General features: G+C 41.2%; 1 protein-coding gene across 3 annotated transcripts; it reads left to right on the top strand.

Moving 5' to 3' along the window:
• Positions 1-38: 38 nt before the first annotated feature.
• Gin1 (gypsy retrotransposon integrase 1) lies at positions 39-20,611 on the top strand. 3 transcript variants are annotated; one of them, XM_032901703.1, is made up of 7 exons: positions 39-149; positions 7,687-7,832; positions 9,639-9,832; positions 11,721-12,026; positions 13,622-13,981; positions 14,725-15,007; positions 19,932-20,611. In XM_032901703.1, exons 2-7 carry the CDS (start codon positions 7,694-7,696, stop codon positions 20,204-20,206), a joined length of 1,557 nt encoding a protein of 518 aa, XP_032757594.1. In that variant the 5' UTR covers positions 39-149; positions 7,687-7,693; the 3' UTR covers positions 20,207-20,611. The 3 variants fall into 3 exon arrangements, with proteins under 3 accessions (XP_032757594.1, XP_032757595.1, XP_032757596.1); XM_032901704.1 differs by lacking the exon at positions 9,639-9,832 and having other exon boundaries at positions 114-149; XM_032901705.1 differs by lacking the exons at positions 39-149; positions 7,687-7,832 and having other exon boundaries at positions 9,721-9,828.
• The last annotated feature ends 260 nt before the right edge of the window (positions 20,612-20,871 follow it).

The raw sequence follows: 20,871 nt of genomic DNA, 5'->3' as shown, positions 1-20,871 counted from the left end.
ACAGTTTCCGGCCGGCCAACGCTCGGCTTGAGTCTTCCTGTTTCACGGTGCCCACCAGAACTCCGACCCCCGTAGTTCCGTTTCCGGTAGCACCAGATAAATCGCGAGAGGAGAGTTAAAACCTGCCGTTTGCATTTAGGACCACTTCGGTGAGTGGTCGTTCTAGTGTGTTCTGTCAGACTTATTTTTCTTTCTTCTTTTTTCTGTTTTTTTTTTTTAAACTGAGACGTAGCGTTCCAGTAACTTTGAAACGGTTCCCTTCGACTGCTCTGAGGACGGGTTTGACTCGTGGAGGTTTCGCGCAGGCGCCGTTGGGGCGGGAGGGCCTTGAACTTCACAGCGCCGCGGATGGTGGCTGCAGAGGGGCGAGGGCTGTTGGGCTCAGGGAGGTGGCGACTCTAATTGAGTTGTCAACGGTCCTTTTCCTGCTTATGCAAGGATTAGCTGGACCTAGCCCTCAGGGGTCAGTTAATGAGGTGTCCAAAGGCTTCCAGGGCGCTCCCTCGCCCGCGGCGGCGAACGCTAGACTGCATTCAAAACTCGTGCGTGGCGCTTGTCTGAAGCTGGAGGAGTCTCGTCCTGCATCGTAGTCACCATTCGTTTTGAAAACGTACCCCAGAGTAAAGGAACGAGCTCAAGGGGTGTGTGTGTGTGTGTGGAGGGGGACTCTTAAAGCTCTAAAGGGAAGATACCCTTTTAAAAATCTGAGTTCTCCCTTCGAGGTCAATTCGAACCTCGGTAGAGAATTTTTCAAAATGGACATGAATTTGTCCTGTGCGGCGTTGTTTGTTTGCATTTGGAAATAAAGCGATTTCTTCGCTTACGTTAGGCAGGATATAGTCTGGAGTAGTGCCTCTTCAGTCTGCTCCCAGCGTTTTCCCAGTTAATACGTAAATTGACGGGTTCAGTTTTCAGAGACAAAAGCAGACTAATTCAAAAGTCAGAATTCTAATTACAAGTTACTGTTTATTAAAACAACACAACTTTTACGTTTTTAAGTTGGTATGCAAACTTATAACCTTTCGTTGGCTTTAATGGTACCTTCGTGGTTAAAAAAAAAAAAACAACAAACTCCTTATTTAAAGGAATAGTTAATAGTTTTAATTTTATTGGCTCCACAAGATAAAATTGTAGGAGTTAAGCAGTAAGTATTGGTAAAAATACCTGTTGTTTTAACATTGTCAAAGGAACATGCTGTAAAAAACCTAATCAGGTATCCTGATGAAATTGCAACACTTGGAAGTTGGAACGAGCCATTTTTCAATACCTTTTCTAATTCCTAAACTAGAAGTTGTGATCAACCGTCTTCAATACATTTTTTTTAACTCCCAAATTCTTGAGAACTTATATTTTAAGCCCCAAAATATTGTTTATTTTTGTGATTTTTTTCCATTTTACACAGTTCCTGTTTCACCTTTTCATCTGTTTCTATCCTCAGAAGCAGCAGTTGATGAACTACGTAAAACAATAAGTCATTATAAAGTCCGTACAACTGGGAGGCTGAGGCAGGAGGATCACCATGAGTGTGAAGCCAGCCCCATCTACCTAGTTCCAGGACAGCTTTGGCTACAGATACCCTGAAAAGGGACAGGGGGAAAAAAAGCAAGTAACATCTCTCAACAGGTCTTCTGTAACAGTAAAACAGATATCGTTCTAAAATATTAATCACATGAATGAAATATTTTATGATATCTTTCCGTAGATTTTGAGAAAGAAGGTTTTATTTAATACCCCGAAGGGAAATATATAAATAAAACAATGGTTTATGTCCTTTTACCATGTGTAAAAGACTTTTAAAAATGCATTATTCTATGTTTTTGTTTTTAGAAAAGGAGGGACAATTATTATGTCCTTTTTTCCAAGCATGGTCACTAATAGCTAGGTAAATGTCACACACGGGAAATTCCTACTTCCAGTTCCATGCCTTCCAAATGTCCCGTACATGAGTGCTTATGTGTTCTCGGCAACCGCATCTTCAGGAACACTGATGCTATTACGTGTTTGCTGTGTACATTCATATAACCGTAGCCGTTATGGCTGTGATTGACACTTTGTCGCATTGTCTAATGCTGAGTACTTCTCAGGTGCTTATTAACGATGTCTCCTAGGCAGAGCCTCGCTTCTGTGCCTGTGTTTAAAGCTAGGTCGTCTGCTTTCTTGTTACGCTTTGAGAGGTCTCCATCAATTCTTTGTCGTAGACAGGTATAACTCTTCTCTCGAGTGTGTGCTTTCCTTAGCAGTGTCTTTTTTTAAAACATTGAATCCTTTCCTTCAGCAATGATTCTTCATACTTGCTCCTTAGTATAACATAGCGCGGGAGAATTTCTATGTTTTTCGCTTCTGGAAATATTGTCATTTTAGCTCTTAAGTGCGGGTCCATGGCCCACTGCGAGCTAATTTTTACATGTACTGTGAGATATGAATTGAAGTTCATCTTTTAAATCTGTGGGTGTATAATGGTTCCAGCATTTCTTGAGAATTATCATTTCGTTGGTACCCTAGTTGAAATTGAGCCCTATCCGAGTGACTGTTTCTAGCCACTGTGCTGTCCCATGGACCACCTGTTGCTATTTTACCAGTCGCACAGCCTTAAAATGTGAACTTTTTTACATATGTTATTTTTCGTAGTCATTTAAACACTTAGACTTTTTTTGGATTCTACATATCAATTTAGAATTCACTTACTGGTTTTTACAAAAGATGGAGTAAAAATGGAAATAAATCATTTCTTTCTGAAATGTCTATGGAAAGTCTCTGCCTAGACTATTAAAAGGTGTAAGTCATTCCCATCCTAACGAAGAATAAAACTAGATAATTGCAATAAGTCTCCAACTGTCAACAAATTGGGATTGCACTGAAAGGCAGAACAGTTGAAGGGAATGAGAATGTTGATGAAGTCACCTGATTTTCACTCTTGTCTGAGGTGTTTGTGTTAAACTTTACCTCTACTTTCTGAAGCACACTATGCCTTCAGTCCGTGTGGTCTCTCTTCTCTGTTGTTAGAACTAACCTTTAGGGGTTATACCTTGTGAAACCAGGTCAAACATGAATCTGTAACCTTTCCATAAATGATTACCAAGCGTGCTGGGGATGAGGGTAAGGACAGGGACTCATTCATTCACAGTTGCCTAAATCACAGCAACACAGCCTGGCAGTAAACAACAACAAGAAGGAGACCCGTAACACCAACCGGAAAGTAAGGCTGGGGTGGTGGTGCCGAGGCAGAGGCTGGTGATCTACAGCCTGGATTCCAGACTGGGCAGGATAGATGACACAGTGAGACCCCGCCTCAAAAAGACAAAAACAAAATGACCAGCCTGGAAGAAGACTCCAGGGCTATGCTCTTGGATTCCGAGAATGTGTGTTATGAAATGACCGTCTTACAAAAGCAGTGCAGTCTCAGTGCCCATACTCACAGCACTTTAAAAAACCAAGTCACTTGGAAACCTTACGGTAGCCAAATCAACCCTGAGCACAGATAAAGAGGGGCGGAGTATCTGATTTCTAGTTACCTTACAGAACCATAGAAACAAACCTACCTTGGTGTTGATAGGAGTTCCAGAGTTGAACCTATACAGCTACAGCCAAATGCCTTGACAGATATGCCAAAAGTTTTGTAATAAAGACAGCCTCCTTCACAGATGGGGCTTTGGAAAGTGGAAATCTATTCATAGAAGAATAAAGCCAACGTCCTTATCTCACCGTGTATAAAGTTAATTTCAAATCTCTCAAAGACTTTAGCTTAAGACCTGAAAGTCTGAAACTGCTAGAGAAAAAAGCCTAGGGAAAACGCATGAGTCCAGGCATTTAGGACTCTCTGGACGGAAGGCCAACTCAGAAATGGTGCTGGACAGTTAATGTTGTCAGTTTGACAGGATCTGGAATTACCTGGGAAACAAATGTCTCAGACGGCCTTTGGGGATTAACTCAGTGAAATTAGTTGAGGTGGGAAGACCTGTTATAGCTGGTGTTCCAGCTCTCAAGTTCATGGTGCTCAGCTTTTAGGGGAATGCGCTTGCCCCTGCCTCACCCAAGCTGACTGACTTCCTGTCATGGGACACTGTGCTGTCCAACTGTGACTCAGAATAAACCATTCTTCCTTAGGTGACTTTCCCGTGCATTTTAGATGAACAGTGACTCAGTAGCCAATGCAGGCACCTCACAATTGAAAACATCAGTACAGCAAAGGAAATGTTGAGTGAAAAGATAGCTGCACCATAGGGAAAAACCATCACAGTACACAGCTGGTAGAGGATTGCTGCCTGGAATGTACAGAGGAATCGAATTACTAAGGAAAAAATAGAGAATCTAATTTTATAAGCGGGTAAGGGACTGAGTGGAAAATTCTCAAGAGAAATACGAGTAACCAAAACTATGTTTTAAAATTGTTGAACAGCTTTATCCACTAGGTAAATGCAGATTTAAAACGAATTTGAAATTCCATCCTAGACCATCCTAAGAGGTCAGATGACAACAGAAGCAGGGCAGAGGTGGGAGAAAGGGAGCTCCTACTCAGTTGTAGGGTCTGAACTGGTGGGCACTGCGGAAGTAAGCCTGGGGCCTCTCACAAACTACAACTAGAACTACCACGCGACCCAACTCTACAGCTTCTGGGCATATCCCAGTGTGTCTGAATCTCCACAGAGACACCATGAGCATATCTGTGCTTATTGTTGTTACACTCACATTAGCAAGGAAATCAGATGAGTGCAGATGTCCATCGTAGAATGTGTGGGTAATGAAAGTGTTGAACACACGTACCCCCCCCCCCCGGAGCTGGGGACCAAACCCAGGGCCTTGTGCTTCCTAGGCAAGCGCTCTACCACTGAGCTAAATCCCCAACCCCCGTACCAGGACTTTTATTCAGCCATAGAGAGAAATGAAATTACTAAAATTTCAAAAGCAAACCAAAAGGGATGAAAGTGGAAAATACTGTCCTAAATAAGGTAGCTCAGGCTGAAAAAAATCAAATATTACATGTTCTCCTGTGTTCAGACGTATTCTTCTTAGCTCTAATCTTAAGACATAAATGTGTTGATTTAGGGATGGTTATGTGTAGGGGCCAGGAAAGGAGAAAAGGGTCCAGACGGGATAAGGGAGGTTCTAAGGGAGGTGATAGAGACCAGTTGAACACATGTGATTTGAAGGTGGAGAAGAGAATACAGATAGTGCAAAGTTAGAAGAGGAGTAGGGAGAGTGGAGAGAGGAGTGAGTGGGAGGGGGGCCAACTAGGTGTGAATGAGAATCCCATACAGAATCCTACTTTGTAAACTACTATAATGATGATGATAATGATAGCATAATAATAATGATAACGTTTTAGATTGTAATACAGTACTCATATTGACCTGGACCAATAGGTAGGTCTTCAGTGACAGGGCGAACTTAAGAAGAACTTAAAGGGGACGACAAGAGGATGAGAAGAAAAAGACTGTAGTAAAGCTAGGATCAGGGATCTTGCCAAAGCTGATGGCTTATGCCAAGCAGGTTTATAAAGAAGCACAGCATCTTAAAGGAAAGTCCAGGGGAGAAAGGGGCCATGTCACTGGAAGGCCCTGTCACACAGTGAGACACACCGCAGAATGTCACTACTCTAGTAGTGCTGTGCAAAGGGAGCACCGGGGATCTCAAGAGCATCACAGACCGAGTACACGGCAGCCTTGGCACTCCTGTCCATAGCTCCTTTCAGTGGCCAGAGTGAGGTTCTCCCGAGGCCCTGCCCAAGCATGCTCCAGGTTTTAGAGAAGGAGCTGTGTTTCCCCCACACCAGGGCCTCAGGGCAAAGCTCCAGAGGCCTGGCCCAGGCTGTTACTGGCTCTGCCAAGCACCATTAGGTGGTAATTTCTCTTACAGTTTTGGTTGTGAGCCTCGACTTTAACAGCTGAGCCCTCTCTCCAGCCCAGAGGGTAATTTCTCCATCAACCATGCATAGCCTCAGTTCCTGGAAACCACCATTCTAATTTCTGTTAATATGAGTTTGAAAACTTTTGCCTTAAAAAAAAAATATTTACAGAGCATAATGTCCCAAGATATATCCATGTTCTCACATGTGTTAGAATGAGCTCTTTTTAAGGCAGAATAATATTTCATTCTGTGTGTGCACCATAGTTTGTATATTTGGCATTGGGGACTTAGGTCCCTTCCAGTTTTTAACTACTGTGAATAAAGCAGCTTGACTTTAGCTTTCAAAATAATCTCCCACCCCACTCTAATGGAAACTCACCACGAGGGTCAGAGGGATATGCGTTTTGTTGGTCATCATTGTAGCTCCAATTCTGTGTCTGGCCCGTGTCGGATAACCGTGTATGTGTATGTTGGTGGGAGTGGTCTGTCTGTTTGCCTTTCTGTCTTTGAATGTGGGTATACTGTGCATGTGTGCAGTTGAATTTAAAACCAGGACTTTATACATCCTAGTCAAGTACCGTCCTGCTAAGCTACATGCCCCGTCATGGATCAGCCTTTTAGAGATGCTTGAGAAACCATGGTAAATTTGTCATTTGCTTGACGTATAGCCATCTACTATAAAATGGCTCTATTTCTAGGACTTAGAGCTAAGGAAGGAGGGTGACAAGTCTCACACAAGTCTGAGCTTCATCAAAACCCTGTCTCTAAAAAGAGGCAAACTAAAACTCTTGTTTAATGATAATACCTTATAACTAAACTGACCCGTGTGGGTTCTGACAGGACTGTCTTAGCATTACAGAGACTAAGTGGTGCCCTCCAATTTGATGGAGGCAGTCACACCATTGAGGCTCCCTCTTCCCTGGTGTGTCAAGTTGTCAACCAAGATTAGTCCTCACTATCCTCAGGTATTTTAATGAGCAGTAAACATCCACTTTGTATTTTAGAATTTTGAAATTGGTATCAGGGTCCAGCAGGAAGCAGAGAATGTGTTCCCAGTTGTGGAGAGAGAGGCGGGGGAAGACTTAGCAGCCCAGAGGAAAGCACCCTGCTGACCTGGTCTGCATTCTGATTCTCCTCATCATTGCCTTATGCTGGACGGTTCCCATTAGAAAGCTACAGATGTGGCTGTAGGGTCAGTCTCCCAGAGACTGGAAAGGAGGACAGAAATCAGTGTGCATGGTTATGTTGCTGCCAGCTAGATTAGTACCGTCCCCACCTTGATGATGGTGCAGAACGGAAAGGGCTGTTGTGTTCAAGGTTTGCCACTTTTGTTGAAGGAAAGCTAGGCTTATTTACAGTCAGAGGCTGTGGAATCTAGTTGCTGAGCCACTGCCATTATCATTTAACCATGTATAATAGAATACCAGATGTGACTTGATTTGATGAGTTTTGCAGTAATCTCAAATATGTTTCAAAGTGATGTAAGATTATGTTTCCCTCCTAAAGTAGTACATACCAGAAATCAGCCTCTGCGAATGACATTTCTTTTGATGCCAACACGAGGCTCCATGCTAACTTCTGAAGGACACTCATGCACTTCCTTCTCTTTCCTTGCATCACAAGGTCATTTGCCATGGTAGATTTCATAAGGAGCATTCAGATACTTCAGTTTGTAGGTGACATCACTCTTGTCCCTGTTCTGTCCTGCAATTATCTCCCTCACAGATAATATTCTGGGAATGCTCAGTCCATGCATAAGCAGAAATGTGGCAGAGGCCTGAACTGAAATAGCTACAGAATTAGCTTGTCATTTACGTAACATCTTTAAATAATCTTTCCTAGGGTCACGATGGTCCGTAGTGGAAAAAACGGTGACCTTCATCTTAAACAGATCGCGTACTATAAGCGCACAGGCGAGTACCACCCGACCACATTGTCGAGTGAGAGAAGCGGCATCAGAAGGGCGGCTAAGAAATTTGTCTTCAAAGGTGAGAGCAGTGTCTGGATCTCAAGTTACAGTTCTTCTCCATGTGCTGTAGAACCCTCTCTAGGAACTTCGTTATTGCTAAGTGGTTGTCAGTTAAATGGAAGATTAGACTCACAAGTAAAGTAAAACTCACAGGAAAGCTAACTGAAGGCTGGAAGCGTGAAGAAGACGTACTGAGTTGGGGGCTGGAGAGATGGCTCAGCAGCTAAGAGCATGCACTGATCAAGTCCAGTTCCCAGTGCCCTTGCTGGGCAGCTCACAGCCACCTCTACCTCCAGCTTTAGCCTTAGTGTATATCAGCACTCAACTGCACGCACCACACACACACACACACACACACACACACACACACACACTCACTCACTCACAATCTAAAATGAAATAAAAAATAAATCTAAAAAAGAAAAGAAATGACCTGTTAAATTTTAGATCAAAAGGAATAACCATAAAAAACAATGACATAAATTAATTTCCCTTGCTTTTGCCATCTAATGGTCCTTACATGATTCACCTTCAGACACTAATGACAGAGTGCTGATAAAATTATTTGATATTTAGTGAGCTAACCAGTTTGCTTACTAGAACAAAAGGCTGGGAGACTCTCACTGTATCCATAGTGAGCTTGTCCGTTCCCTCCTCTCCCCTCTTCCCTCTCCCCTCTCCCCCCTCCCCTCTCCTCCCTTCCCCCTTCCCCCTTTTGTCTCTCCCCTCTCCCCTCTCCCCTCTCCCTTCACACTGTGCCTTTAACTATTCTCAGGTTTACATGAGCATTAAGTATTTGAGAGGCCACAGGGCAATTATGAAAGCTTTGGCAGCATCCTCCCTGGCTGCTCGATGGGGAAAGCAAACAGCATGAGATAAGCAAAAGGCACGTCAACAGATACTAAACGAATGTTAGTGCTATTAATGGAAGCTTTGCCTGGAGATAAAGCATTAGGCTTTCTCCAAGTCAGGGCAGAACATGCGGTTATAAATTCTAAGGTCATAGGTAAATTCCTGTTCATATATCCCTATACAGATTTCTGTCAGTAAGTCCTGTTCTTAACAATAGACAGACCTCTCACACTAAAGTGGAGATGCGTTCATTCATGTCAGAAATGCTTATTGAATCTCTGTGGTGTGCCAATCACATCATAGGCCCTAGAGATGAATTGAGTAAGATAGGGTTTCTGTTTATTAATCACCTTGGTATCTTGACGTGGTCTGGTCTGCATAGCTACCCCACAGGAGCTGGAGAAGTAATGGTCCTCCCCATCCCCTGCTTGCTCCTTTACTTAGGTTATCTTCAGAGCTAAGAGTCCTGTTCCTCCCACTATGCCATCCCTACCCTATTCACATCAGAACAAAGAAGGGAAGGGTATTGCCTACAAACAAACAAACAAACAAAAACGACAAAAACAAAAAACAAGCAAACAACAAAAACCACCCAGCTATACCGAGTTTTACAGAAAAGTTTGTACCAGAAGCATCTCATTAATGAAGAACTCACTTTGTAACCTAAGCCATTTTCATAGCTTCAGCCTCCACGGTCATTTCCCTAATTTGAATACTTCTGTAGGAAGGTCGTGTCATACTCTCATAGGGAGCACATGACTTGGTGAGAGGCCACTCCATTTCTGTCGATATCTATAGGATTGTAGCAGGAAGTGGTCGTTCTGGATCTTCAGAATGCATGGAAATACTATTGAAAGTAAATATTTGGTTTTAAGGAAAGATTTTATGGGAATAAAATTTAAAATCTTCATAGCTTTAAGTTAAGGCTTTAATTGAGCTTTGAAATTTATATTTTTTATGTCATTCATTTCAGAAAAAAAGCTGTTTTATGTTGGAAAAGACAGAAAACAAAATCGTTTGGTAGTTGTTTCGGAAGAGGAAAAAAAGAAAGTGTTGAGAGAGTGCCATGAAAATGGCCCTGGTGTCCATCACGGCATCTCCAGAACCCTCACTCTAGTGGAGTCCAGCTACTATTGGACATCCGTGACCAATGATGTCAAGCAGTGGGTATGGCTTCCACACAGTGCTTAGGAATGTTTTACTGTCTTTCTAATAAATAAGAGGTCAGTGTTGCTTAAGATGCACTGCACATAACACCTTGGAGTAAGTACCTTATAGATGAATTTTGAACTAAGAAAATAGTTAAATTAAAGGTAACTTTGCTTCCCTTTATAACTACTTTAAATCAGTAGAGCATAAATTAAACTAAGAAAATACAATATTTTGACACATTTATTGAGAACTAGAGCTCCATTTTGCAGACAAAATTCAGGTGAAGTTGAAATTTTTGCTAATTATTGTATCCTTAGCACCATCATGAATGACTTTTTATATGATGAAAATAAATCTCTTGGTAATAAATCAGTTCCAGTGTGAACTCTCAGCTTGTGTCCCTGTTCTGTCTTAAGATAGAAAAAAGTGTCAAATCACCCAGGCCATGGTGGCACATACCTCTAAGTTTGAGGCCAGCATGGTCTCCAGAACAAGTTCTGGGGCAGCCGGGGCTACACAGAGAAACCTTGTCTTAAAAAAACAAACAAAGAAAAAAATGCAGGGAGGGAGGAAAGGGGGGAAGGTCACGAACATAAACCCAAACTGTAAGCTGTCTAAGCGTTCCTGGACAGCATTCAGTGAAATAGCCATCAAGAGGTTACAGCTTGAGACCAGATGTCCTTTTGAAAACCATGCTGTTTATAACTGGGGGATGCATTGAAATTGGGACGCAAGATGGTCCAGCATCAGACTCGCCCACTCCCACTTCTTGTCCATGCCCCTCGTTTCTTATGACCATCTCTCCTCCTACCTGGTACTGTTAAACAAATGACTTTGATCACAGTGAGGAAGCTTTGTGGTTCTGTTGTACGTTTGTTTTTTAGAACTTGGTTTTAAAATACTTTCCTACCTGAAATTCCAGAAGTGTTTTAAAAACAGTACCATCTATAAATTAGTCAATTAAGCAGTGGCTCTCAACCTTCCTAATGCTGGGATCCTTAAATATAGATTCTCACTTTGTGACTTCAGCCATAAAATTATTTATTTCTACTTCATAACTGTGTTTTGCTACTGTTGTGAATTGCAATTAGCTCTGATGTGCAGGATGTGTGATGTGCAGCCGCAGCAGGGGTTCAGCCCACAGCTGAGAAAAGATACCTAGATCCTCCCCAGGTGATACTGAGGTTTCTGCATCTTTAATATTGTTTCATTAAAATTACAGTTCAGCAAATATTACTGAAATAGATGAATGAATAGCCTGTAGAATAAAAATTAAAGGAAGAGATATCATCTGTATGTATAATTTACATAGTTCCATGGTGGCTCACAGAAAAGGGGAATATTGCATGATAGTCTATTGGGAGAGTAGTTTTTCCTTTTTGTATTCTTCCTTTTTGATTTTTATATTGAGTTAAGTTCTTACTGTATAACCCAATTGGATTTGTTTGACCTTGTTGCCCAGACTCTGTGATTGCCACAGTCTTACAGCATCTGCATTCTAGTCAAAGTACTGCATATGCGTACCACCACAATTAGTTAGAGAAACTGTCAACTAAAGGTAAAATAAAAGAAACCTCCTTAAGCTCTTGATTTAGCATACATTTGAATATGAACTAGAATTACATTTCACTTGAGTATAAATAACCCCACTGAGACTCTTTTAATCGGAGCAGCGGGAGGAGCCCCCTGTGCTCAGCTGTTTGGACTCACACAGCTGTTGCACTGATATTTGCCTGATGTTCCAAGTAAAAGGTATCATTTAAAGGGCTGCTCTCAGGCATGGAACTTCTTCTAAGACACAGAGTACCTGTAGACCATGTTAAGAGTCTGCTTTATAGAACTGATCTGTATTGTAGTGACGATTAACATGTGTGTGTTTTCCTTATTGTGTGCCTCTCTGTAGGTATATGCTTGTCAGCATTGCCAAGTAGCGAAAAGCACAGTTATCGTAGCACCACAGCAGCACCTTTCCGTGGTGGGAAGCCCGTGGAGTGTAGTTACTGTTGATCTGATGGGACCTTTCCATACAAGCAGCAGAAGTCATGTGTATGCTATGATCATGACAGACTTGTTCTCAAAATGGGTTATGATTTTGCCTTTATGTGATGTTTCAGCATCAGAAATTTCTAAAGCTATTATCAATATATTTTTCCTATATGGACCTCCTCAGAAAATAATAATGGACCAAAGAGATGAATTCATTGATCAGGTAGGAAAAAGGACTCACATTCGGGAGCATGTATCACTCTTGCAGTGTCTGGGGCAGTGCTGTGTGCTTTCCAGGGTACTTAGTACATTGGAATAAATTGCTGTAGATATGCAGGTATATAATGTATACTACTAGATTTGTTGGAAACCTATCTTTTGACATCTTCAAAGTAAAATGAGATGATTGGATCAAATAATACTTTTTTTACTTCAAGCTTAAGATCAACCAAAAATTTAAAAATGTAATAGAATGTTTATATCATATTAAAGATATTAAGGATAATTTATATGTACATATTATATATTTATATATGTAGCTGTGATAAGGTGTATACTAACTGTGTATATGTATGTATGTGCACATACTAATATGTGCACAAACTAAAAGTCTTTACTAATATTGCAGATTACATAGCATGCTAAGTCATTCATAGTCACACATGATATGTGAAGTTCAGTAGGAGAGAAGTGGAAAACAGCATGCAGAAGTAGACTCCTCACTCATTCTTTCATTTCAACAGTTAATTAAATTTATAACTACAAAATTAAATTTCACCAAGCTATTCATAGAGTGGTCATGTGACTGAAGAGTCTTATAGCCTCCCACTTAAGAGTGGGTGAGGAGTCATGCTCAGGCGCAAATAATAAAGAATTCCTCTCCCTTTTCCAAATCAAAATTGAAATAGAAGTTGATGTTATACTTAGGTAAAAGAAGTACAAGATATCCAAGGTTAGCATTGCAAGATGAGCACCAGTGGGACCCAGGCCACGCTCCTGTTCTCCCACCTTTGCAGTAGAACTGTCAGTCCTGTGCTGGCAGTGTGGCTGTCAGAACACAGGCCATAGTATTTGTATTGCAGTTAACAAGTTAACAAGGGAGGACAGGGCAAACAGCTAGTGCGCACTGAGTCTGCACAGCAATTCTAACTCAAATCTTTTTCTGACAGAGCTTTCGTGAGGCCACATCTACCCTCTGAGAGTCTTGGGAAATGAGTGTTTGGTTGGATATATATACACATACACACACACACACACACACACACACACACACACACACACACACACACACACACACACACACACGCTTTTCTTTCATAAACCTTACCTTTTTGATTATTCTGGGTTATTTGTATAAAATAATTCTTTTCACAGAGAAAGTTATCAGTGGAAGGTTCTAAATTAAACTAAATAACAACAACTGAGAACATCGAGGCAAGGGAATAGTGGTTTTACATTACTTACTTACAGTGTCTGAATTTTAACATGACCACAGGATTAGTTTTGAATTTTGTCCTTCCATTTCTTTGTTTGTGTATTTACTGGGTAAGGTGTCTAGACTCCCAGAGCTGAAGTTTGTGTCTTTAAAATGAAGTTAGCAATACACCATAAAACTGCCCTGGCATGTAATGACAGAAATGTAAGACAAAGCTAATGTGTGGATCAGACTCGGTCAGTAGGACTTTAGCCAAATGCATGTGAATTGTACCTGAATGCCAACGGTCAATGGAAGGAAAATTCACGTTTCTTGGAAACTTTTTTAAGCCAGAGGGAAAGTATGAACTTTAAACAGTCAGTTTTCTTTTTCATACTTTTTAGATCAATGTAGAACTGTATAGATTATTTGGTGCAAAGGAGACTGTAATCTCTCAAGCGTCTGGAAGTGTGAATCCATCTGACAGCACGCCCAGCACAGTGAAAACATTCCTCTCCAAACACTGCGCCGAGCACCCCGAGACCTGGGACGAGCAGCTGCCAGCTCTTTCCTTTGCCTTCAACGTGACCCGCGCGGAGCCTACTAAAAACTCGCCGTATTTCCAAATGTTCAACCGGAACCCTTGCTTGCTGGAGTGTCCTCCTGAAGGGGAAGGCGAAGGCACAAGTGTGTTCGCCAGAATCGTGGCTGCGGTTAGAGAGGCTGATGGCGTGGTGGAGAACCAGACACCAGCAGCAGGCCAGGTAATTCTGTCCACTAGGGAAGTTCCCCTAGTGAAGCCCTGCCAGAGAGGGGTTGTGTTTAACATCTCAGCAGTGGCCATTCACATATGCGGCCATGATGTACCCTTAAGCAAAAACAAGGGAAAAGTTTATATTATGCACGTGCCCGTGTGTGAGCCAGTGTGTAGAGACTAGTGAGGGACATTTAATATTTTCCTTATACTTTGAGCCGAGGTTGCTCACTGAAACTGGAGCCACTGACACAGCTGAGCCAGCTGACAGAGAGCACCTGGATGCTCCTGTCCCATCCCCCTCCACCTCCTTCCCCCGTTGTAGACGTGTGCTGCCGTGTCAGTGCATGCTGCCGTGTTAGTGCATGCTGGAAATCTAACCCAGGTCTCATGAGTGCGTCTCAGGCATTTCCCACCCCCTGAAGAGTCTGCTTATTAGCTACAAAATTGGGAGAGATGTACGGAAAGTCATGAACTGGGGAGACGGCGTGGGCCTGGTTTCTAATGTGTTAGAATCCTTGTTAGCAGTTGGAGAATTTTGTACTCCGTACTGGTACCAGTCTAAGTACCAGAATGACTCAGCCTGCTTCATTGTACTTTCTGTGTACACAGAGTATCCATCCTGCCCTTAGTATTTTTAAAATGCATTAGGATTCCAACCTTGATTTCAGGAGCTAACCAGTAAACAGTGCCATGATCTAATCAGTGAGTGCTTTTAGATTTAAGGCCTGTCACTGTTTTTTACGTTCACAGATGGAGAGCAGCCAGTCAGAGGAGCTGAGTAAAAGCAAAGTCGCTAAGAAGAAACCAAAGCAGCTAAACCCCTTCCACCTGAAAGTGGGCCACGAGGTGTTAAGGCAGAGGAAGAACTGGTGGAAGGACGGCCGCTTCCAATCTGAGTGGGTCGGTCCTTGTGTCATCGACTACATTACAGACAGCGGATGCGCCGTCCTCAGAGACAACACTGGGACCAGACTCAAACGACCTATCAAAATGTCCCACCTCAGGCCTTACGTGAGAGAGCCAAGTGAGCAGGGTAAGCCTCCGCTGCCTCTCAGGTGCTTTAGTTCAAGAAGAAACATTCGACGTTCAAGCAAACCCCCCTTCCTTTGGGTAAAAATCCTCCCCATCTAAGTTTTATGAAACTTGGTAGAGTTTTACTTCTCTCCAGGAGTCTGTTTGATTAGAATGTACTTTCACAAAGTCATTTTCTTTGTACTTTGTTGTTGAAAAATAGATCTTTATATAATATATTCTGATTATCTGTTTTCATATAATATATATCTGATTACCTTTTCCCTTCTCCAACTATCCTCAGATCCTCCCACTTCCCCACCAACCTAATCCCACTCTCTCTCTCTCTCATTAGGAACCAAGCATGTAAGATTGATTGATGAGTGATTGGTTGATTGATTAGTTGATTGATTGATGTTGTTATATAATATGGAAGCAAACATAGCAGGATTTTTGTTCTGACTTTGTTGTTTTTTCATAACGGCTGTGAAAATGCTGAACCGGTTTCCAATAAGGAAAGCCCCCGCCTTCAGCTGCCTCGCGTGGGAGCAGCAGCTCTGCTCCCTAGTGCAGAGACGAGCGTGTGGTCCAGGTCTAGTTGTGAGACTGCTGGGGAAACTTTAAAACTGGGTTTCCTTTTAATTCGGCTTCATAAAGTCCTAAGTCACGGGTTAAGGTGGAGGACAGAGAATACTCAGAATTACACCATTACATTCCATTTAGAGTCCTCAAACTGTGCCAGAGAGCATCCTGGCCTTTAACTTTTTCCCTTGTAGGACTTCAATGACATTTGGTCATGGTTTTCAGATTGAGCCCTCTACTTCAGGAAGATTATTTTATTTATCTTAATGTATTTGCTCCTTTGAGCTTCTCTAGGTTAGATAAATGAGAGGAATTATTTGATACTTTATTATTATTGTGCCTTTTCTGAAAAGATAACACATTGTGCCATTTTCATGCATGCATATCATAGACTTTGCTCATTGTGTACAATGAATATATGATAGACAGTAATATCTGTACACATATTCTAATGCAAGCTGCTCTGTCTAATGGTATGCAGTACATTTGTAAACATCATAAACAAGTTACTTAGTAGATGTAACTGTAAGCAACAAGGAATGACCTATGCTTAGCCCTGTTCCTGTGTTAGGATGTAAAGCCCTGGGGATCTTCTCTCTGGTCTGCACCCCGCACTTCTGTTACAAGCCCTTGATACCTTCCTTTCTTGTAACGGAACCAGTTGTGTAGTGACAGACTTATCTTAGCCTGTTAACTCTGCACATGTGGATACTTCAGCTCTTGTAAGGATAGTACATTCATTTCTCTGTGTCTTCTCACTACAGCGCGGTTTACAGACCCTCCTTTCTGTAAGCTAAATCAGGAGAAAGGGAGTCTGCGAGTTCTTTAATTTCATGAAGATTTCCTCGTCAGCCCTTCTTCTTCATAGTGCATCTCCTTCACCGTGTTAACCTGGATTCATACAGGATTTGCCTGTGGAGCTGCGGTGCCGGGCCTTGCTCCACAGTCTTTGGCTTTTCTCTTATCAAAGACACTGAAGAGGAAGTCAAGTTATTTTCCTTCTGGGTATTGCAGAAACAAGTTGAGAACACAAGTTTAAATTTTCTGGAAATGTTTCTTATAATACTACAAGGAATTTGTGGTATTATGAACAGGCATTTGAAGTTGATAGGCGGATTTATTTTAACATTTCCTATCAACCATGCTACAAACTAGTTCTTCGGTCATATTTGGTCCATGTGTGAGTGCATATGTGTGTGTGTGTGTGTGTGTGTGCGTGTGCGTGTTTCATTGGCAGAATACAAAGTAAATAAAAATGCCTTTTCCCATCTTTTCTTGCGGCATCATGCATTTTCCTAAAAACCCTTACTTCAGCAGCTGATTTTGAAGAGTCCACAAAGTAAATTTAATCAACACAGTATTTTTAACTATCAGACACTTTTTATTTGACATGAATCTAAACATCTGATATCCAGAAGGAATTTAAGTATCTGTTTATATCTCTTATAGTACTCATTACTACTATTGATTTCTTGGCTGTGTTAGAGTCACAGTCTAAAACAGATGGACTTACGTTGCCAAGTTCCTGTCGTTTGTTTCTGGAACATATACTGTGCTAACAGGTTCAGTTGTACTAGGTTAACAGTATTTGTCAATGCTATTTTAAGCAGACCTGTTTGCTATTTTGTCTGATTTGGTGTTGAGCACTTTAAGCTACATATTTTGATAAGAATTTCCAAAATATATAGTGTCCCTTTGTAATCATCTCTTTCAAGGGCCTAAGTGTGGTGTTGTCCCATCCAGCACATTCTGCTTTTCAAGTTGTTTGCTTTGTTGATGATAGATGTCGATCGCCTCGCCTAGACGCCTCAGTCTCATTTTCTCCTTCAGGATTAAAAGCCCACTTATGAAATAATTTTTATTATGCAAGTTTTATATCGACAGAGTCATGTTTCTAGAATATCCAGAAGAGAAGAGAATGGATTTCCTTGTCCTCTCTAGCTTCTAGATCCTTTCTTTACTTCTTGATGTATTCCTTTGCTTCTGTTCTCAAGGCCAGCGATGCCTCAAATGTCTCTCGTCTTAGGCATTTGGGGATGTTTGTTTTTGGATCCACCCAAATATTTTAAGATGATCTCCCTAATTTTAAGACCAGATCATTGATTGGCAGCTTTAATTTTATGACTACCCAGATTTCTCTTTGTGATGTAAAGCAACACGTTCACAGGTTGGTGAGATTAGTGGGAGACTCTCATTGTGCTGTGACAGTTAATGGTCTCACTAATAAACAAGCATAGAACATGATACTCATGAGCTCCACATCACTCGTCATACAGTGTATGCAGAGAAATTGTTCCTTTGTCCTTGTAGCTACATACTCCCAGACCCAGAGTACATCCAGTTCACTACTCATACTATTAACATTCTAACAATATTAATCTAGTATCAAATTATAGTTGTTTTATCATGGAAAAGGTATACTACAAGAGGAATATAATATAAAAGTTTGAAAATAATCAGTTGTTTCGAAGCCTCACACACCTGTTTTCCAACCGGAGAAGGGATGTAGTTCATAACCTGGTAATGTTTTGCTATCCACAGGGCCAATCCTCCCTGACTTCCCCAGACTATTACATTTCTCTGTCCCCTAGGTCTTGAGCATTGCCTCCCGCTCAGTAAAGAAACCATCCTTCTGAGATGGCACTTGTACTTTACCTCAGGCTAGGTAACCTCTGTTGTTTTAGTGCCAGACCAATCCTGACTCCCACAGGCTCTTATGTCTACCTTAGTGATTCTCCTAGACGCTTATCCTAAGAACCCATCTTTATGGCAGAGGCCATATGTACGTTGTAGAGAGTTTCAATATAAACACATCTTAGGTCTTGTTGTACACATGGGATTGAGTTAATTATCTCCAGGAAACTGTTTTTCCAAAACTGTGCTTTGCTTAAATATGGCTAAAATAAACTGCCTGTGTCAGACTCCAGAAGGCTGAGCCATTCCGGCTAAGTCGCGTTGAAGTGGATTTCCTTCCTGCTTCTTGCAGAGTGTTTCTGGCGGTCTTGTTTACAGAGACTCCCACACGCCCACTCATGCTGCCTGCTTAGAGCGTGGATTTCTAAGAGCTACTAACGTTTATAAGTTTTAAGTTTTTAAATGTATGAATTTCTGCACAGGGGTCACTTTCTCAGACATGCTGAAATAATTCCCACTGTTCTCAGATCTAAATGAGCAATTAGTCTTCAGTTCTTAAACTTAGATCGGAGGCTTCTGTAAGCTATCAAAATCTTCCAGAGAATCTGTTAATGTTTGGAAGAAGATTCAGAAAGACAGTGCAGGGATGACAGTCAGTTATGGCAGATGAGTTCCTTTTGTATTGAATTAGCTGGTAGGAATGTTTTCTACTGTACTCTTTATACAGAAGGCAGTGTTACTTTGCTAATAGTTTAACAACTTATTTTAAAGCTGTTTTCCCGAGGGCTAATGATGAGTTTGCTAAAGAATAACAAAATACTGAGAAGAAAAGTTTCCCCATTCGGTGTAGATGAGGTAGACCTGGAACATTCCTAAGGTTTTTTGCTATCACAAAAATAAATAATATCACTTAAATAAGAATTTAGCTGCTTCACAGTACGGCACTGCACTGTGCCCGCCTCACACACTCCTGTCACACGAGCCAGGTTTCAGCCACTTTACCTTGTCTACTTTATGGCTTCATATTATAACCCATTGACAACAGTGGCACTACTGTGAAGTCTGTACACACTGGACGGCATCTGAAATGAGAAACATGTAGTGTAGCAATTCAGCTGGCTAAAAAGAGCTGATTTAATCCCCACAGAAATGCGTTGTAGGAACATTTTACGCACATCATCAGAATCAAAGTTATCGTTGTGTAATTCTGACCTAACCTGTACTGCTGTTGCTTGTCCCACGTAGACAGTGTACAGCAAAGAGCAGTCAAGGAAGTAGGAAGCTTGATTTCAGTGTATCTGGTGTTCCTACGGTCTTTAAGTGTGTGTTGGGTTGGGGAATTGTACATAATTTTGTTCGCTTTTTGTGTGTGTTTAAGTTTAATGGATAAGAGGTTGGGTTGTGGGGTTGGGGATTTAGGTCAGTGGTAGAGCGCTTGCCTAGTAAGCACAAGGCCCTGGGTTCAGTCCCCAGCTCCGGAAAAAAAAACCAAAAAAAAAAAAAAAAAAAAAGGTTGGGTTGTTTGGAGAGTGTGGGGTGGGAAATCTGTTTACCTCTGCCTCCCAAGTTGCTAGGATTAAAGATGTGTGCTACAATGCGCACTTTGATAAGCTTTTCGAGTTAATATTGATAATGTATTTTTATTGCTTTAAGCTTTGCTCCTCACTTACTGTTTAACTTTAAACTTCATTTCCCTCAATTCTAAAGTGAAATGTTGATCTCTCTTCCAGACAGTCTTTATCTCCTGCAAGGTTCCATAGTGGCGGATCACGACTACATTGGATTACCTGAAATCCCAGTTGGAACATACCAGGCTAATATTCTGGTGGAAGATGCAACGATCGGGATTGTTGATAATGAATTATTGATATCAAGCAAGGATCATGAACTCTTAGAATACAGAAATTCAAAAATCTCTGCGTTGGTAGAAGACCACAGTTCTCTTGAGAAACAGACTTTCAGTCTACTGGATTCTTCAAATCAAGTTCTTGAGTACCTCAGTTAGTGAATACCAGAATTAACTTCGAATGCTTGCATAGAATGTACATATTTCTAGTTTGTAAGTATTTTATCTATTAAAATAGGTTGTATAGAAGAGAAATCTTGGTACTATGTTAATAACTAAATCCTGAAAGTTTATTTTAAACCATCCTAAGTTGTTACACGTTTGAATACAAATAAATATATGTAACAGAAATATACACTGCGTAGAACTCAGAAATTTATCAGAGAACAGACAAACTACATTGCTAGGAAGTAAATTCTAGTAGTGAAATCTCTTTTTCTATATTGGTACTGTATTTTCTCTTCTAATTTTTCAGCAGTATAACCCCTTTAAATAAATTTAAACTAATTATAGTTTAGTTAATAATATTTGAGTCAACACTAACATAAATGAAATGAAACTTTATCTCTGACATTGGAACTTTTTTTTAAAAGGTTTATTTATTTATTTACTTATTTATTTCATGTATATGAGTACACTGTAGCTGTCTTCAGACACACCAGAAGAGGGCATCAGATCCCATTACAGACGGTTGTGACCCACCATGTGGTTGCTGGGATTTGAACTCAGGACCTCTGGAAGAGCAGTCAGTGCTCTTAACCACTGAGCCATCTGTCCAGCCTGACGTTGAAACTTTTAAAGTGTGTGTGTGTGTGTGTGTGTGT

This window comes from Rattus rattus, chromosome 4 (assembly GCF_011064425.1).
Source record: "Rattus rattus isolate New Zealand chromosome 4, Rrattus_CSIRO_v1, whole genome shotgun sequence".
Taxonomy (NCBI): domain Eukaryota; kingdom Metazoa; phylum Chordata; class Mammalia; order Rodentia; family Muridae; genus Rattus; species Rattus rattus.
The sequence above is the reverse complement of the archived record's forward strand: the minus strand, read 5'-3'. Positions and strand labels throughout refer to the sequence as shown.